This window comes from Solanum lycopersicum, chromosome 12 (genome assembly GCF_036512215.1).
Source record: "Solanum lycopersicum chromosome 12, SLM_r2.1".
Taxonomy (NCBI): domain Eukaryota; kingdom Viridiplantae; phylum Streptophyta; class Magnoliopsida; order Solanales; family Solanaceae; genus Solanum; species Solanum lycopersicum.
The window spans coordinates 11,527,595-11,545,970 of NC_090811.1; the positions used below are offsets into that span (position 1 = coordinate 11,527,595).

General features: G+C 33.3%; 1 protein-coding gene across 1 annotated transcript; it reads left to right on the top strand.

Moving 5' to 3' along the window:
- The first annotated feature begins 1,006 nt into the window (after nt 1-1,006).
- LOC101266001 (pleiotropic drug resistance protein 1-like) lies at nt 1,007-13,223 on the top strand. Its single transcript, XM_026028718.2, has 24 exons — nt 1,007-1,297; nt 1,946-2,066; nt 2,238-2,326; nt 2,872-2,956; nt 4,568-4,727; nt 5,363-5,439; nt 5,528-5,581; nt 5,646-5,736; nt 6,057-6,358; nt 6,441-6,722; nt 6,936-7,252; nt 7,526-7,686; nt 7,971-8,074; nt 8,149-8,305; nt 8,393-8,485; nt 8,772-8,905; nt 9,908-10,240; nt 10,711-11,001; nt 11,203-11,286; nt 11,385-11,518; nt 11,795-12,022; nt 12,107-12,278; nt 12,364-12,618; nt 12,705-13,223. The coding sequence occupies exons 1-24, from the start codon at nt 1,041-1,043 to the stop codon at nt 12,960-12,962; spliced, it is 4,239 nt and encodes a 1,412-aa protein (XP_025884503.2). The 5' UTR covers nt 1,007-1,040; the 3' UTR covers nt 12,963-13,223.
- Nucleotides 13,224-18,376: the final 5,153 nt, after the last annotated feature.

Here is an 18,376-nt window from a genome sequence, read left to right on the forward strand (position 1 = left end):
AATATTTTAGAACACCTAACTCGTCAAATGCTAGGAGTTATGGTCGTTTGAAGTTGACCCAAAACTCATACTTAGCTTAACTCTCCAAATTTCAGATTTTTGTTATTTACAATTTAGTTCTTTTAGAACTCAAGGTTTTACATTTAGTCACCTGACCTTAACACTAAAGAAATTTTAAATTCCTTGACAACTAACTACGAAGGATGGATCAAGTCTTAGCACAAAAAAATTCTGGGATGTTATATTTTTCTTTTGATTTATGTATTACTTTTGTAACCTATAATTGGTATTTTTGGCACAATTGTAATTCACTTGATTCCAAGAAATACGCCATCAACACACAATGACTCTTGAAACCAAGCTTTTCATATTTCATTAATTAGTCTTTGTTTTATAGCATTAATTTACTATATCGTTCTTTGATATCTGAGTCTTAGAGTCATTGGACAACATTGGATCCAATATACAAAAGTTCATCATCGATACAAATTCAAACGCTCTAGCATTTTATACCGCTTTCTTTTACATACTTTATTATCTGTATTTCGTTTTTATTTATTACATTAATCAACATATTCAATTGCTAACAAATATCGATACAAATTAAAGGAGTTAAACTAAGACTGGTATATCCTTGTCGTACCATTTTCTTAGTAAATATACATATTATCCTAAAATTATCATATGATTTTCAATAGCTTATTACTTGGCTTAATGACATTGCAAACAATCCTTCTTTTATAATTAATAATAAATATATATAAGTAAGTTAAGTTGGGAGAAAAGAACTATTCAAATTTAGTAGTATATATTATATAAAAAATGAAATGAACCGAAAGTGCTAGTTGGCATCTAGAAGGCATTGTAGATGTATATAATTTACTTATGCACGTTGTGTAACAACTAGTTCTTATACACCAAAAAATTATTAAAATATATACATATTCTATAAAATAAAATCATTTAAAGATTAGAAAAAAGGAACATATATACTAATTGTTCCATTAGTGGGAAGGCTTAGCTTGTTGCAACATTGAATTATGGAAGGTATTGAAATTAGTGATTCAAATAGATGGAAAAAGGATGAAGAAGAAGTATTGAAATGGGAAGATAATGAGCATGATGTTCCAACTTATAATAATAATGATAATGTTATAAGAAGAGGAAGTGATGATGAAAGAATAATTAGTCTTAGCATGGAAGAGAAAAGGAATTTGTTGAATAGACTTATGAACATTCCTCAAGCAGAAGAAGACAATCACAACTTCCTGTTAAAGCTCAAACAACGATTTCATAGGTATGTAATATTCTTAACACATTTGATTGTTGAAATGGTATATGAACATTGTTTAAATATATTTTTGACCACTTTTGATATACATTAAAAATTTTACCAAGTACTTTTTTTAATCTATTATGTGTATAGTGCAATTTTTTTTGTTATTGAGATTTGATGAGACTTTCGTGATATATGTGATTAAATCCTTTTTTTTATGGCTCATATAGATCAAGTGGTCATAGTTTATAAATATTTTATAGAAATAAAAAAAATGTATAGCTCCCGTAAAATCAAGTAGCCATAATTTGTAAATATTTGATGGAAATTAAAAAAGAAATGTTTATTTTTGTCAATGTTATATGACAAAAATTACTTAGGAATATATTTGATAGATCATTTAGAACCAATAACCCTAAATATAAGAGCCTATTTTTGCCATTTTCTCAAGCCTGATGCATCAATACTAAATCCACCACATGATATTAAATTTTATCTTCTAGCTCTTATTGTGTAGATTGTAACGTTCTTGGAATGGTGTGTGTTAAACATTTGATGAATTTAACCAAAAAATAAATAACATTAGTGGTGTAGCATTAATTTAATATTTCATTATGAAGTTAACAAGATATTTTGATTTTTGCCTACATCACAACTCATATTGATCAGGGTTGGGATAGAATTTCCGAAAATCGAAGTTCGTGTCGAACATTTAACTGTAGAAGCAGAAGCGTATGCGGGGACAAGAGCATTGCCTACAATGTTCAACTTCACAATCGATGTGATTGAGGTAATTTACCTTAATTATGCAAACATATTAAAAAAGAAAAACAAGTACTAGGTGTTAATAATCTCATATAATACCGTGATATTATATATGTATATAAAGAATTTTAATTTAGTAATATATATTGCTTAAATTAAACTAAAACTACTCTAACATCTATCATTATATTTGTAGGGTGCCTTGAATTATTTCCACGTTCTCCCAAAAAGAAAGAAGTCATTTTCAATTCTGAATGATGTTAGTGGAATCATCAAGCCTGGAAGGTGAGGGTTGAAAATTTATCTTTTTTTTTCTTTCCCAAATGATAATTAGTAAAACGTATCACAACTATGCTATGCAGATAACTTTCGTCATACTTTTGGGATATTAGTGACTCAGACATTCATAAACTAGAGAATATATGTCTTGCACTCTAACACCAGATTAAATAGGAACACGTGACACAATCTAATTTGTCGATCCAATATTTAATAAATGATGGATCGATAAGATTATGACACGTATATATCCGTTAGTAAAAAGGATATATATGCTCTACTTTTTATACAGTGGAGGTATCAATGTCCCTAAAGTATGACGGATTATATCTACATATCATTTACAACAGTTTGAGGATATATTTATCATTTTTCCTTTAGTAAAATGCCAACATTTTGATACTAAACACTGGGTAGGAAGACACCTTCCGAGTGCCCCTCTATATATGAAGTTACCTTTATTAGGAAATAATAGTGCAAATTCAAATTTTATCAGACTTCAATATTAATATCGAAAATCGAATGGTCAATAATATTGTTTAGTTTTGCAGAATGACACTACTTTTAGGTCCGCCAGGTTGCGGCAAGACAACATTACTACTAGCTTTAGCTGGAAAGCTAAATTCAGATGTAAAGGTGAGCTAATATGAAATTTATATTATGCTTTCATTTGTCATGTTATGCTTTTTAAAAGTTAATTTGATTAATTTTCAAAGTTAAATTAGATTACATTTATTCGATATTTTAGACAATATTTAGATATTCAAAAACTATATGAAAAGTATTATGTATTGCAATTTTTTGCATATATCTATATGATGAAAAATATGTCGTATAATATTAATCAAAGTTTTTATAGTTCGACTTTAAAAATGAAAAAGTACGAATATTACTAGTGGATGATGGGAGTACTTCTTTTGTATACATATTAATTAAATAAACTCTATACTAAACATTTAATATTTAAGGGGAAATTAAAGTGCTATTGAAAAAAAAAATTATGACTTGGCAACACTAATTTTTCTTTGTGATTTATGATATCAAATTTAACTCTCTTTTTAATTAAAATTCATATTTTTAAAAAAAATATTTCTCACAAACATCCACCTTTCCTTCACCATGAGCACGATGATTTCTGCCAGCTTAGAGCAAGTTATGAGATATGATAAAATAAGATCTCAAGTCAAAGCCAACGAAATCATTAAAATTTTAGAATAAAGTGACAATATTTTTTAATCTTCTTCAAATTCTATAGATTATGATAATTATGAGGAAAACTATAGATTATGATAATGATGAGGATAAATCATACTTCCACTACATTTTCCATCAACTTTGATTTATTATTTCCTCATGGTTCACATCGAGTACAAAAAAAAATGTTATTATGATGAAAGCAGGAAATCGTAAGTTCAAGTTATTAAGGATGGAGCTTCTAAGAGGGAAAAGAAATTAACCAGACATCTACTATCTTTTTTTTAATCAATTTTTTTTTTGTTATACATGAGGAGGGGTGGAGGGGGGATAGGGAGGAGATTATAAAGTGAGAAATCAAATTCTTACAGATAAGATAGAGAGTTTAGATAGACAATCAAATAAACTACTAATATTTTTACTTATTTGTCTAAGGTTGCCACGACACGCTTTTAAGAGCAATAACTTAAAGTCAAATTATATATCACTTTATTTTTTTTCACTATATATTGGTGTATGTTTTATTATGATTAAACTACAATGTTACCTTTGCATAAAAGTAACAATTTATAAATGTCTAGTTTGAATCCTGACTAATGGTATAACTCCATTTCCTCCCTCCAAACTTGGTGTACATTAGTGATTGCGTTGCATATTCATATTCAAGAGTTGTATCATTTGATAATGCCATATATATTTCTAAAAATATATAAACGGTATGATAACTCAATAACAAAAATTTTGTAAGGAAACTGAAGCAAACTACCATGAGAAAAAATATATCTTCTTTTCAAAGAGATTCGATTCAGAACTCTTACATCAAGGTTCAATATAATGTTAAAATAGTTCCTTAACTTAATCATCCATGTCAACAAACAATTTGAAATATCTCAATTTTTTTGAACAAGTCCAGTCAAATAGTGAACTATTACAAGAAACTTTACTAGCGTTATTAGCATAGATTAAGACAATTTTCTCCATCAGCACTATATTATATCTTTACTAACCTATGCTTTATCCCCTTTCTTTCCTTGAAAAAAATAATTTTATTAGGTTTGTGGGAAAGTAAGTTATAATGGGCATGGAATGGATGAATTTGTACCAGAAAGAACATGTGCATATATAAGTCAAGATGATGTTCATCTAGCAAATCTAACGGTGAGGGAGACTCTTGAATTTTCAGCTCGATGTCAAGGAGTTGGACCTCGTTATGGTTAGTATAATGTTATTTTTATATGCATAAATATTGATTTTATTACGAGACAGTTTATGATGTTCATATCAATCTATTTGTGATTAACTTTCCTTCTATTTTTCTTGTAGAAACAAGATATAAAAGAGTTAGAATAAATCAAATTGATCTTTTTTCTTAAGAGGATTATCTATAATCACAAACTATATATTATTTATATTAATAAAATTTTCATTTAGTTTTTTCCAACTATTTAGGATTTTTGAGTTAGATAATACTAGAATATTTTAAATACTAATCTTACTTAAATAATACACTTCAAAACAAAATGAGTTTGTTTAAGCTTTTAATTCGAGAATATTATTAACTAATAAAAGTTTCTCTGACACTTTAATATGGTATCAGAGCAGGTAGAGGTCTGCGATCGAATCTCATCGTCATCCAAATAAAAAAAAAATTTCCACGAATCAAAACGTTCAAATTTTATACAAACTTGATTTAGTGTCTTTTTCTATGTTTTGTCATGATTTTGATTGAACTCATTGTTGTGTTCATCTGATTAAATGTCTTATTATGATTTTGTTAAACAGTAGGCTAAGTAAAGAAGTCATAAATCATAATGTTTCTGTCCATTCAGATGTTTACTAATGATGCAGAGATGTTGGAGGAGTTGTTAAAGAGAGAAAAGGAAGCAAATATAAAGCCAGATCCTGATATTGACATGTTTATGAAGGTATCATATGAAGATTAACACTCAGTTTTTGTTGTAAAAGGGAATTTTGATAACTGACCTGTTTTTGTCAAAATGATTTGTTTTCCAGGCAGCATCAGTTCAAGGGAAAGAGCCAAATATAATAACAGATTATACCCTCAAGGTAATCCTAAACTCACGAGTGCCTAAACAAATCTATTTCTTGCCTATTAACTCTTAATTAACAGATATTAGGTCTTGAGATATGTGCTGAGACACTAGTTGGTGATGAAATGGTACGAGGGATTTCTGGTGGACAGCTAAAGAGACTCACCACAGGTACTGTCATTTCTATACAATTCAACACCTTTGACTATATATCATACTGTCATATATGGTTAAAACTATTTTGTTACTTATATATAGTTGACTTTGAACATCTTTTGGCCTCTTCGTGTGTCTACTTTCCGTATTTCGAACTCCCTTAGTGAAAATCCTGACTATATATATATATATATAGTGAAAGTAGTCTATCTTGATTTAACAACAATATCATTTTAAGCCTTTTAAATTTCCATTTAGAGGAAATGTTTGATTTTCTTCGTTTTATCGTCAATTGTTGTTGTTGAAGTCCTTCCTCTTCTTCTCGCCCTGATCAGGAGAGATGATGGTTGGACCAGCAAGAGCTCTATTTATGGATGAAATATCAACTGGATTAGACAGTTCAACGACCTTCCAAATCGTCAAATCTATTAGACAATCCATTCACATTCTTAAGGGAACTGCTCTTATCTCCCTCCTGCAGCCTGCACCGGAAACTTACGGCCTTTTTGATGACGTGATTCTTTTGGCGGATGGGCGAATTGTGTATCAAGGTCCACGTGAACATGTCCTTGAATTCTTTGAGTATGTCGGATTTAAATGTCCTAGGAGAAAGGGAGTAGCTGATTTCTTGCAAGAAGTAAATCTCATGCTTCATTACTGTTTTCTACTTGCGTGTTAAAACCATAGTATCGACTGAACCATTAAATTTCCTTACGTAGGTGACCTCTAGGAAAGATCAGGAGCAATACTGGGCAAGGAAAGATGAGCCATACAAATTTGTTTCGTCCAGGGAGTTCTTTGAAGCATTTCAGTCCTTCCATGTCGGACGCGAACTTTCAAATGACCTTTCTGTTCCTTTTGACAAGGCTAACAAGCATCCTGATGCTCTAACCACCAACAAGTATGGCGTTAAAAAGAGGGAACTTTTGAAAGCTTGCATGTCTAGAGAAATCCTTCTCATGAAGAGGAATATATTTGTCTACTTGTTCAAGATAATACAAGTGAGTCATCCAGCAAGTTTCATATATCTTGTCTTTTTTGTTTTGTGTTTATACAAAATATCCTGGTGTGGTTGTAGCACCATGTTAATTTATGTTTTATGTATTGCAATAGTCCAGAGAAAACGTATAGGTTTCGCGGATGCATTTGAAACAACTATTTATATACAGTTATTTGTATCATTACACTAAGTGTTAAGAGTTTGGTGATTTCAGCATCTGTTATTGGCTTCTATAACAATGACACTGTTCCTGCGAATCAAGATGCCGAAGGAGACACAGACAGATGGATTCATCTTTATGGGTGCATTGTTCTTTACAGTAATTGCAGCTATGTTCAATGGGTGCTCAGAGGTTCCTTTCACTATCTTGAAGCTTCCGGTCTTCTTCAAGCAGCACAACCTTCTCTTCTTTCCTGTATGGGCTTATACGTTGCCTGCATGGATAGTCAAGATCCCAATCTCAATTATCGAGTCTTCCATTTGGGTTTCTATCACATATTATGCTATAGGATTTGATCCAAACATCGTAAGGTAAATAAATCAACACTAGTATCATTTTAGCTTCTGTATCTCGAGGATTTGGATCTTGGTTTTTAATGCTTATTCTGTAAATTTGAAAGCGTACTTGCAGAGACTTTTCGATGTTGAATAAAATTTGTGTTTTCACTTGCATGTTCTCGCAATGAGAATATTCATATCTTTAGTTAGGATTTTGATATTCACAATCTGAAGCTATTGCATATCCATTTTCCTTTTATTTTTCTTTGTTTAACTGATTGTGCAACGAAAGGATTACCGTGGCAGGTTTTCCAAGCAGTTATTTCTAGTGATATGTGTTGACCAGATGGCTTCTGGATTATTTCGCTTCATGGCAGCTGTTGGAAGGAAAATGATAATCGCAAACACATTGGGATCGCTTGCATTACTTCTTGTTCTTGTAATGGGTGGATTCATAATGGATCGAGGTGAGAATATCTTTCTGAGCTATCATGCCAAAAAACATCACAGTAACTTAATAGTAACTGAAGGCAGAATTTTGTGACACCTATGCGAACTATGATAATATCTAACAGAACAATGATAACGTTAACGACTAATACATTTTCCATATCTTTTTTTAGAGCTTTATTAGTCTCTGAAGTTGAGGGTAGTTTGATCCATATTTCCTGATCCTGGTTGCTAAGCATGAAGAAGGGAGTACATTTTTGCATTCGGTAAAAGTGCTGATAACTGTGTTATTTGTTGGCAGATGATGTGAAAAAATGGTGGTTATGGGGTTACTGGTGTTCTCCAATGATGTATGCACAGAATGCCATAACTGTAAATGAGTTTCTCGGCAATAGTTGGAGAAATGTAAGAAATCCTTCTCTTGCTTTGAAATTTCACACACAAATTTCATTTCATCTGAATTAGTACTCCTATTGCAGAATGTTCCCGGTTCAACAGATAAACTAGGAGTTGTAGTCTTAAAGTCTCGTGCAATATTTTCTGATGCACACTGGTATTGGATTGGAGTAGGCGCAGTGCTAGGATACGTTGTTTTTTTCAATCTTATGGCTACGTTAGCCTTAACTTACCTCAAGCGTATGTGCTATTTGTCTGACTTGAGTTGCAATTACTTCCATCTATCATCTTCTAAAATTCTTCTGAAATCAAGTATATTGTATGCAGCATTTGGAAAATCTGGTGCGGTTTTGCCTGATGAAACAGTTGCCCAAAGGAAGACAAAGATACGGAATATAGACATAAATTCATCAACAGGAGGTACTTCTTGTCTATATGATTCAATATTACTTGTTAACATTTGAGTTGATGTGCAAGATGGATTACACCATTTGCTATAAAGATGATAAGTTGATAGTTTGTCAATCTTATACAAACTAAAGTAACATAGTACGCATGAAATGGCAAAATAATGTCTAAGGTTGTTAGAAAATGTTTAGACACCTAAAATCCATAAAATGGCTTATGGTTTAGTTGGCCTTAAACAAAAAAAAAGCATAAAGAACCCAGTGATGCTTCATATAAAACAGGTACTTGAATTATGCAGAAATGAAAAATGAGGGCCAAAGAAATGCATCTATTCGAGAAACCAAGACAATCAAGAAGGGAGGGATGATTTTACCATTTCAACCTCTTTCACTTGTTTTTGATGATATCAGATATGCAGTCGATGTGCCTCAGGTATATATTTTTGCATATTACTTTTGGAATTATCCTTATTTTGTTTTCAAGAGATCTGTTAGGAAAACGCGGACAAGCACAAAAGTATATATGGTAAAAGTAATGAAATAAAATGAGAAAATAACGACACCAAAAATTTAACGTGGAAACCCTTCTGAATAAGGGAAAAAACCACGGGCCAAGAGGAGCAACTGATATTACTATAGTAAAGAATTTTACACTGTGTAGTCACGAATACAACACTCAATGTGACTACTACACACTCAAAAGGAACAACACTCTTTTGGTTCCGTCTTACTAAAATATCGCTCACACTCTATTTTTCTTCACAGACTATTTTCTTATATAGTCTATGGAATACCTCACTTTGCTCTCAAAAAGGTTTTTCTCTCTAACTTGGTGTGTTCTACAAATGAGCAAGAATGCTCTATTTATAGAAGGATAAAACCATACCTATGTCAATAATGACATATGTAAATATAGCAAAGTCAAAAAATGGTTGCAAATCTTACCAATTTGCCAACTACCAAATCTTTTCTTTTCAACTCCAATTATTATTCATTTTTAACAATTGCTTGTACCAATTGAATAGCTAAAATTGACTAAAACAATGGGATGAATTCAACAAGATCACCAAACTGCCCCAAGTATCATTTTTCTTTTAAAGAGATGAAATGTTAACTCTTCCAAAACGTATGAAACTCTACACGCTATTCAAATGCTTTCTGTTTTTGAATATTTTCGTTGCTTTGTAGGAAAATGAGCATCTTTTAAAATAGCTAATTTGATAACTTATGCTAAAAAGTACTGTCCTATGATTAATGAGATTAGCTACTAATCAATTATCGGATGGACAATTTTATTGAAATAAGCATGTCTATATCTCGGATGTGGTGGAAATAGTGACACTGCATTTTTGCTTAATATTTGAAGTAAAAATGTACTTGAAACCAATACAGTCCTTCTGGATTCATATATACTCAAGATACGTTACTCTCGTAGGATATAAAACCTCAAGGTGTTTTGGAGGCGCGGTTAGAGCTTTTGAAGGGAATTAGTGGTGCTTTTCGTCCAGGAGTCCTTACAGCTCTAATGGGTATTAGTGGAGCTGGAAAAACTACTTTGATGGATGTTTTGGCTGGTAGAAAGGCGCATGGATATATGGAAGGAAGCATAACTATATCAGGATATCCGAAGAAGCAAGAAACATTTGCACGAATTGCAGGATATTGTGAACAAACAGATATTCATTCTCCTAATCTTACAGTACATGAATCGTTACAATTCTCAGCATGGCTTCGATTGCCTCAAGAAGTTGACAGCGCAACTAGAAAGGTACTCTTTTTTTATGTCAGACTTCATTTCTGATAAATCTATTCTTACATTTTCTAGTTTCTTCAGCCTTCCGTTAAATGCTCTCGAAAATACCATATAGTTGTGACTTTGCAGCATTTAGAGCCTCATTTATAAAACTTCAATCTTTTATATGGAAAGGGAAACTGAAAAACCGCGAAACTCTCACTACCATTCATTAAAAAACGCAACTTTGATACTTAGCATATATTGAGATTACATGTGAAAATTTTTCTTTATTTCGTAAACTTTGTATCTAGTCATACATCCTCACATAAAATGAGATGAAGTATTTCTATTATATTCTCTAGAAAAATTATTGATTCTCCTTACGAGATCATACACAGAAAATCAGTTTAGAGAAACGCCTATTAATATTTATTTTTGAAGGACAATCGAAGTGTTTCAATATTTAGGCTAGGTGATGACATATTAAAATGAAATGTATCCAGATGTTCATTGAAGAGGTGATGAATCTTGTGGAACTAACCCCACTGAAGGATTCCCTTGTTGGATTACCCAGTGGGAGTGGTCTTTCGGTTGAACAGCGTAAACGACTTACTATAGCTGTTGAGCTTGTTGCCAATCCATCTATAATATTCATGGATGAACCAACCTCAGGACTCGATGCTAGAGCCGCTGCAATTGTCATGAGAACCGTTAGAAACACAGTTGATACTGGTCGAACAGTCGTATGTACCATACACCAACCCAGCATTGACATCTTTGATGCATTTGATGAGGTAACCATTCCGTCGTTTCTTTTTTCTGTCAAGCTCTGTAGCTAATACAAGTACTGCTGTTAAATGAGAATAAATTTACAACAAGTAAAATTAGCTTGTGGATCAAAGTAGATTATTTTAATCTAACTAAGCAGTTTATCTTACAGACACTTGACATATCTGTTTCCATTGTACTTGACTTGTAAAATTGATTCTGCATAGTTGGTGCTTCTAAAACAAGGAGGTGAAGAAATCTATGTCGGTCCATTAGGCCACCATTCGTCCGAGTTAATCAAATACTTTGAGGTAGTACTGATAACAAGTTGTTGACATCCTTGCTCGGTTAGCTTTTACCCCATCTCACAATGTTTATGTATGATTTGGACACTTTTTCCTTTTCCCAGGGAATAAACGGAGTACCCAAAATCAAGGATGGTTATAATCCAGCCACTTGGGTGTTAGAGATCACATCGAAAGCACAAGAAGCTGCCCTTGGCGTTAATTTTGCAGTACTATATAAAAGCTCAGAACTATACAGGTATTCTTTGATAACCAAACGGAATTCGCTCAACAATGCCTAATTCTCAAACTAGTTGGAGCTAGTAGCTATGTAAATCTGTTCCTCTCTATTTGGACCCATTTCATTTTATACTGGTACCGCGTAAATGAATCCTTGGCTAGCTTAGGCAAAAAAGATTCCACTTGTAGTCAAAGTGCTACATTTCCCTTTACTTATGAGCAGAGTTATTTTGAACAAGTTTTGAAACGGGATGCTACTACACTGACGAATCATTACTTTGTTGACGAAATTCAGAAACAATAAATCTTTGATCAGAGAAGCAAGTATAGCAACCCCAGGTTCAAAAGAATTGAATTTTTCAACTAAGTACTCGCGATCTTTCTTCAACCAATGCGTAGCTTGCCTTTGGAAACAGCATTGGTCCTACTGGAGAAATCCATCATACACTGCTGTGAGAATTCTTTTTACGTCGTTCACCGCCCTCATGTTTGGAACAGTTTTCTGGGATCTTGGCTCTAGAAGGTAAGCTATTTGTTGCTTTATCCAAAAAAACAAAAAAAGATGTGGAAATTTGATTCCTGAAATAATGTTAGTGTGCAATATCAGGACAAGGAAGCAAGATCTTTTTAATGCAGCAGGTTCCATGTATGCATCTGTTCTATTTCTCGGTATACAAAATGCTTCCGTAGCACAACCAGTTGTTTCCATTGAGAGAACAGTCTTCTATAGAGAAAGAGCTGCTGGCATGTATTCTGCTTTCCCATATGCTTTTGGTCAGGTAACTAAGCATTCGATGTAGGTATACGTGACCAATGCCTTGCGTGATTAGATCTCCCTCTGATAAGTTTATTGTTGTTTTGCAGATTGTGATTGAGCTTCCTTATATTTTAGTTCAAACTGTTGTGTTTGGCGTGATAGCGTATGGCATGATAGGATTTGAATGGACAATAGCCAAGTTCTTTTGGTATCAATTCTTCATGTTTTTCACCTTGTTATACTTCACACTTTATGGGATGATGACAGTAGCTGTTACTCCAAACCTGAGTGTTGCTGGAATAATATCGAATTTCTTTTACGCGATGTGGAACCTCTTCTCAGGTTTTGTTGTTCCCAAAACAGTAAGTTCTTCACTCAACACATCACAGATGATCAACAATTTTACCTAATTTCAATTAATCTCATTTCTAGCTTTTTTGTCTTGCAGAGGATTCCAGTGTGGTGGAGATGGTATTATTATATATGTCCTGTCTCATGGACATTGTATGGATTAGTTGCTTCTCAGTTCGGGGGCTTAACGGATGAACTTGAGGAAAATTTAACACTCGGACAATTCGTGAAGAGTTATTTTGGATTCGAGAGTGATTTTGTGCCATACGTTGCCATCATTATCATCGCATTTTGTATCCTTTTCGCCTTCATTTTTGCCTTCTCGGTCAAGGCTTTTAACTTCCAGAGAAAATAAACATGTCATTTTCACCTTAATTTACAGGAAAGAGGCCTCAACTATGGCCTAATGCTTCTCTGCTTCAATGTCATATGGACAATACATTTCTCCACTACACTCAACTCTTGTATCTTATACCAAAAAAAACTAGATAAAGGATGCCCATGCTGAGCATGGACCAAAGTTTAATTACAATAATTATTGTTTTATTGTATTGTTTCTACTATTTTGTAAGGAGAATTCTTCTTTATTCAATTACTTCTCCATAGAATTTTTATATGAGCTCCTCTCATGATGGTCAAGTGACTTTTACTCCACATAGAGAGTTAGAAAGCATCAGTTCTCGTAATGAGGCTTAGGCCGACGGAGTAGGGCGCGCCTACACAAGTGGTTTTTTAACCCACATTTGGAAAAATTCCGTAATACTAACATCCCTCGTGGTTTACAACAATATTTTTCTGAGGTCCCTTATTTTGAATTACTTGTAACAATTTTTTCTTTGTTATAAAATAAAGACAGGATACTAAACATTGAGGGAATTATAACGTATTGGGTTGTTATAATTCCCCTTCTTTCTTTCATACTAAACATTGATTTTGCTTAAATGAGACAAATAAGCTTGATTGTTGTTATTGTTTCTGAAAGGGCATAGATTTCATCATTTGATTATTATACTAGCATGTTTTCTGACTTGTCCTTTATTAAAGTGGTTGTGGTTAAGTGTTATTACTCACTATTTTAGAAGCTCACTCATTGGTAAATGTTTTACAGAGAACTCAAGTGACATTGGAGAAGACATAATTAATTAGAGAGTATGAATAGATAGCATCTGTTGAGCCTCACATTGTTTCGTGTCGGAAGAGACGTATTGGATTTGCTATGGTTTATTTTGTTCTTTAAGAACTCTTAGAGCCGCTCCATTTGTCATTCTTTTAGTTGAGTCATGATTATTCCTTCGTATTGTAGTCAAGTGACTAGTTTTGAAATTCTTTTTCGTATTTAGAGATAAAATTGGTATTATTGCGTGACAATCAAATCATCGGTGGATATTATGTCTTGATTTATAGTTGTTATTATTTGAATTGTGGATTTCTGAGATGGGGAAATTCAAAATAGGCCCAAAAGCAAATGAAATTTTGCCTAATTTTTTGTAGATTTATGTTAAGGCTTGCTTTGGGATTCTCTCCTTTTAGCACAGGTCACAGACCTATTTTGGGTTGTGACATAATTTACACCGATATAGAAGTAATACTCTTGACTTGTTCCCCTCAATGATACAATAGTCCAGCAACGTCTTACAACTCAAATAACTCTTGATTAGTTGAAGAGTCCAAAACTCCATATAAGCACATGTTCCAACACATAATTACTCTCTTTCGTACAATGAATATAGTTTAAAACTTAGATTATTTTCTTTGTCTCAATTCTCTCTTTCACGACACTAACCTCAATATAAAAACAGTATAAAGTTTTCATGTTTTCTTACATTATTTCTCTTTATATTTCTTCTTTTGCAATACTAAGGAATACCATCTCTATTTATAGGGGAGAAATTCTTCCTTACAATGAAAAGAAAGATTATGTGGTAATTAATAGAATAAAATAATGACCTAAAGGTTATATAAGTTACAAGAATAAAGAGTTTTAGAATAATGGGTGAAATGAAGAGTTGGTGTTTAGAAGAGTTACACCAATTAATGATCACATTCTTACACAGTTGATGAGAGTAATAAGACATACATACAATGTCCACCAATGGACATAATATGATATATAATGTCACATATGATATATTTTTTTTAATATTAAAATGTCACACTAATACACACAATCATAAATTTTGCATTAAATAGAAGGTTTAACCATTTGAAAAATTTAGAGTATTCAATAATGAGATAATGAAAATAATAAAAGATTCTCAAGCGATTGCATTAGTGACCTTATGATCAATACGGTCTGAGAATGTCACAACCAAACCCGTCGTGATTGGAAGCCACAATTACAAGCCGGTGGGAGAACCACTACTATATCTAACTAAAATAATTATTCTAAAACAAAGGTGTTTAAGTTAAGGAAACAAGTTAAATGACGAAACGCAAAGTTCATTACTAAACAAAAAATCTAACAACTAAAATTTGCGGAAGATAAACCTAAGATATGAAACTCAATTACCAAAAATATTAACGATAATCAAGTCTAGACAATGAAATACTAATGAGCTATTCAACTAACTAAAGCAATGGCCTAAGTCAGGAAATGATGGACATAAACTAAAGAGGACTCCATGGCAGCCCGGAAGATATAACTCACCCTTGAAGTTGATGCGATAGTCTCTAATCTCCTAAACAAGGTTCGTTAATAGCCACTTGAAGATGACGTGTACTCAACAAAAATAAGAGCAAGTGCAAAATCAGTACGCAACCATAGTATACTGGTACGATCACATGGCTATCCCACTAGTACAATATAAGCAAGTCGAACAAACATTATAATCAAACGCATATATATCAACATAAACAACATTATCAACACGACAATTCATCAAAACATTTCACATGAACACATCATTGGTTCTCTCACGTAATCCAAACTAAAACTGTTAGTGCACCAGCGTGGTATCTAATCTCAGTTAGCTTGCTGAAATATGACAATTCGATCCCATAGTTGTGGCGAAACGTGACAAACCCTATCCAATATTTATGTAGGAATGTGGCAAGCCGATCCAAGTTAGCTTGCTAGGACGTGGAAATCCAATCTCATCACACACCACAATCACATACACAAGTACATCATCAAGATCATACATTTACAATATGATTTCATGGCTATATTATTCATCTATATCAGTTACAACCACCGTGATCAATATTGCGACGTTCATATACATACAATATCATAATGAAGCAAGAACATGCATACATCACACAATCATGAAATCACAACCATCACCTACCTCGAAACAAGCTTGAAATCCTAAGAAACTTGATCCTTCCCTTTCCGAATTCGATTCGCTTGTTCTTGGTCTATGAAAAATCACAATAACACGGAAACCAAAAAACAATTGCTAGTTACCCAAGTTACTTAACAATTCTATAAATCCTAGATCAAACCCATGATATCAACTAGTCAAATTAGGGTTAATTACACCATAAAATCTATCAAGAAACCATTCTCTATTAATATTGACCCATTATATTACGTTCTACAGATCGAAAAGTTAATCAGGGAGTGAAAATCTTACCTTTAGCTTCAAGAATAGTGGAAAACAAGTTGGAATAGCCTGGGTCATTCTTTAGCTCTAAAAGTAAAAAAATTTCCAAAAAAGATCGTTTAGAGGTTTCATTTATGACTTTATTCGTGTCTGTCCCGTTACAACGGCACCCATCACGTTGTAGCGACATGGCTGTACTGGCATTAATCCCACTACATCGGCCCAAAGCGAGACAGAACTTTTTAGGGGAATTTCTATTCACCTTTTTTAAAACAAACCCTTAACCTCTATACACTCACAAAATTTCTTTGATGCTAAGATCAATTCCCCGAGGTCTTCTTATACAAATTCAATTTCGTAAGGTCATACAGATTCCTTAACGAATTATCTAACCTACTATGTAATCGACTTCATATTTACTCCACCCAATTGCTACCAAATTTCTCAACACCTTGATGACTCTGATTTCCTCCAAATTTGGACAAGGTTGAAAAAATCCTACTACTACGAAAAAAAATTTGGCCTCAATTTTTCCCTCGTTGGCATTTATATAATGACAGAACCCACGTTATAATAGATAACAATTTACTGATCACTCGTCCTCGATTGACAAAACATAGAAAAGTAGGCAGGAAAAAGAAAATAATACCTGAATCAGTGAACAATTGTGGATACTTGTCTTGAATGCCCTTCTCCATCTCCCAGGTAGCTTTCTCGACTGGACTATGTTTCCATTAAACCTTCACGAACTTATTTCTTTGGTTCTTAACTTATGAACATCACGATCAAGAATAACAATCGTTTCCTCCTCATATTGGAGGTTTTTATCTAGCACAATTGAATCTCACATAATTATATAATCATTGTCATCGTGATATCTCTTCAACATCGACACATGAAATACAAGATGTACACCGTACAAGTTAGGGGTAGCACCAATCTATACTCCACCGACCTTATGCGTTCAAGAACTTCAAAGGTACCAATATATCGAGGACTCAACTTATCCCTCTTACCGAATCTCATCACCCCTTTCATGGGTGATACCTATAGAAGGAGACCAACCACAAAAATCATAGCTATTTTTTTCCACATCCATTCCGGAATTGGCATCCTTTGAAGCAGTCCAGCAAGCCTTTTACTTTCATACTTCACTTGTTGACAATTTTGAAACTTTGCCACAAACTCAGCGATGTCTTTCTTCATCCCCGATCACCAATAAATTCGCTCCAGATCTCTGTACATCTTCGTCACACCCGAATGAATATAATACCACGAACTATGAGACTCCGCTAATAATTTTTTAATCATGTCATCTACTCGAGGAACACAAATTCTAACCTTATGATTGAGTACCCCATCCATATCAAGAGTGGTCTCTTGTGACTTAGCAATTGCAATCTTTGTTCTATGTTCTTCTAAATTACCATCTTCGAATTGTTTGGCCTTGATATCTTCCATTAACATGGACTTAGATTTAATACTAGCTAACATTCCACCTCTTTCGGAGATTCCAAACTGCATAAACTTAGATTCTAAGGCCTAGATTTCCTTGGCCAAAGATCACTTGACTACACTCAAGTAATCTAAACTACCCATACTTACCGCTTTTCTACTCAAAGTGTCTGCAACTACATTAGCCTTGCCCTGATGGTATTGAATGGTCACATCATAATCCTTGAGTAACTCCATCCATCTCAGCTGTCTCGAATTCAAATCCTTTTGAGTGAATACATGTTGCAAACTATGATGATCAGTGAATACCTCATACTTAACATCATAAAAATAAGTTCACCAGATCTTAAGACCAAACACCGGCCGCTAACTCCAAATCGTGAGTGAGATAATTCCTCTCATGCACCTTAAATTAACGCGAGTCATAAGCTACGACATTCTTATCCTACATCAACACAACACCCGAACCAGAATATGAAGCATCACAATAAAAAATGAAATCCTTAGCTTTAACCAGTAATGTTAGGATGGGTGCGGTGGTCAAAAGAGTCTTAAGCTTTTGGAATCTCTCCTCACATTTCTCTGTCCATTCAGACGGTACCTCCTTTTTTGTCAGGTTGGTCAAGTGAGTAGCAATTGAAGAAAAATTCTTAACAAAACAACGATAATAACTATCAAGTCCCACGAAACTCCTAGTTTCAATAACCAAATTTGGTCGTACCCAATTCTTAATTGCCTCAATCTATTGGAGATCTACCCTTAACCC

What these genes read in the sequence shown, in the direction of transcription:
- LOC101266001 (XM_026028718.2), top strand. Translation starts at nt 1,041, where the DNA reads ATGGAAGGTATTGAAATTAGTGATTCAAATAGATGGAAAAAGGATGAA. An exon ending in CTCAAACAACGATTTCATAG is followed by an intron (nt 1,298 to 1,945) that starts GTATGTAATATT and finishes CATATTGATCAG; the next exon opens with GGTTGGGATAGAATTTCCGA. An exon ending in TGGATTCATAATGGATCGAG is followed by an intron (nt 7,687 to 7,970) that starts GTGAGAATATCT and finishes ATTTGTTGGCAG; the next exon opens with ATGATGTGAAAAAATGGTGG.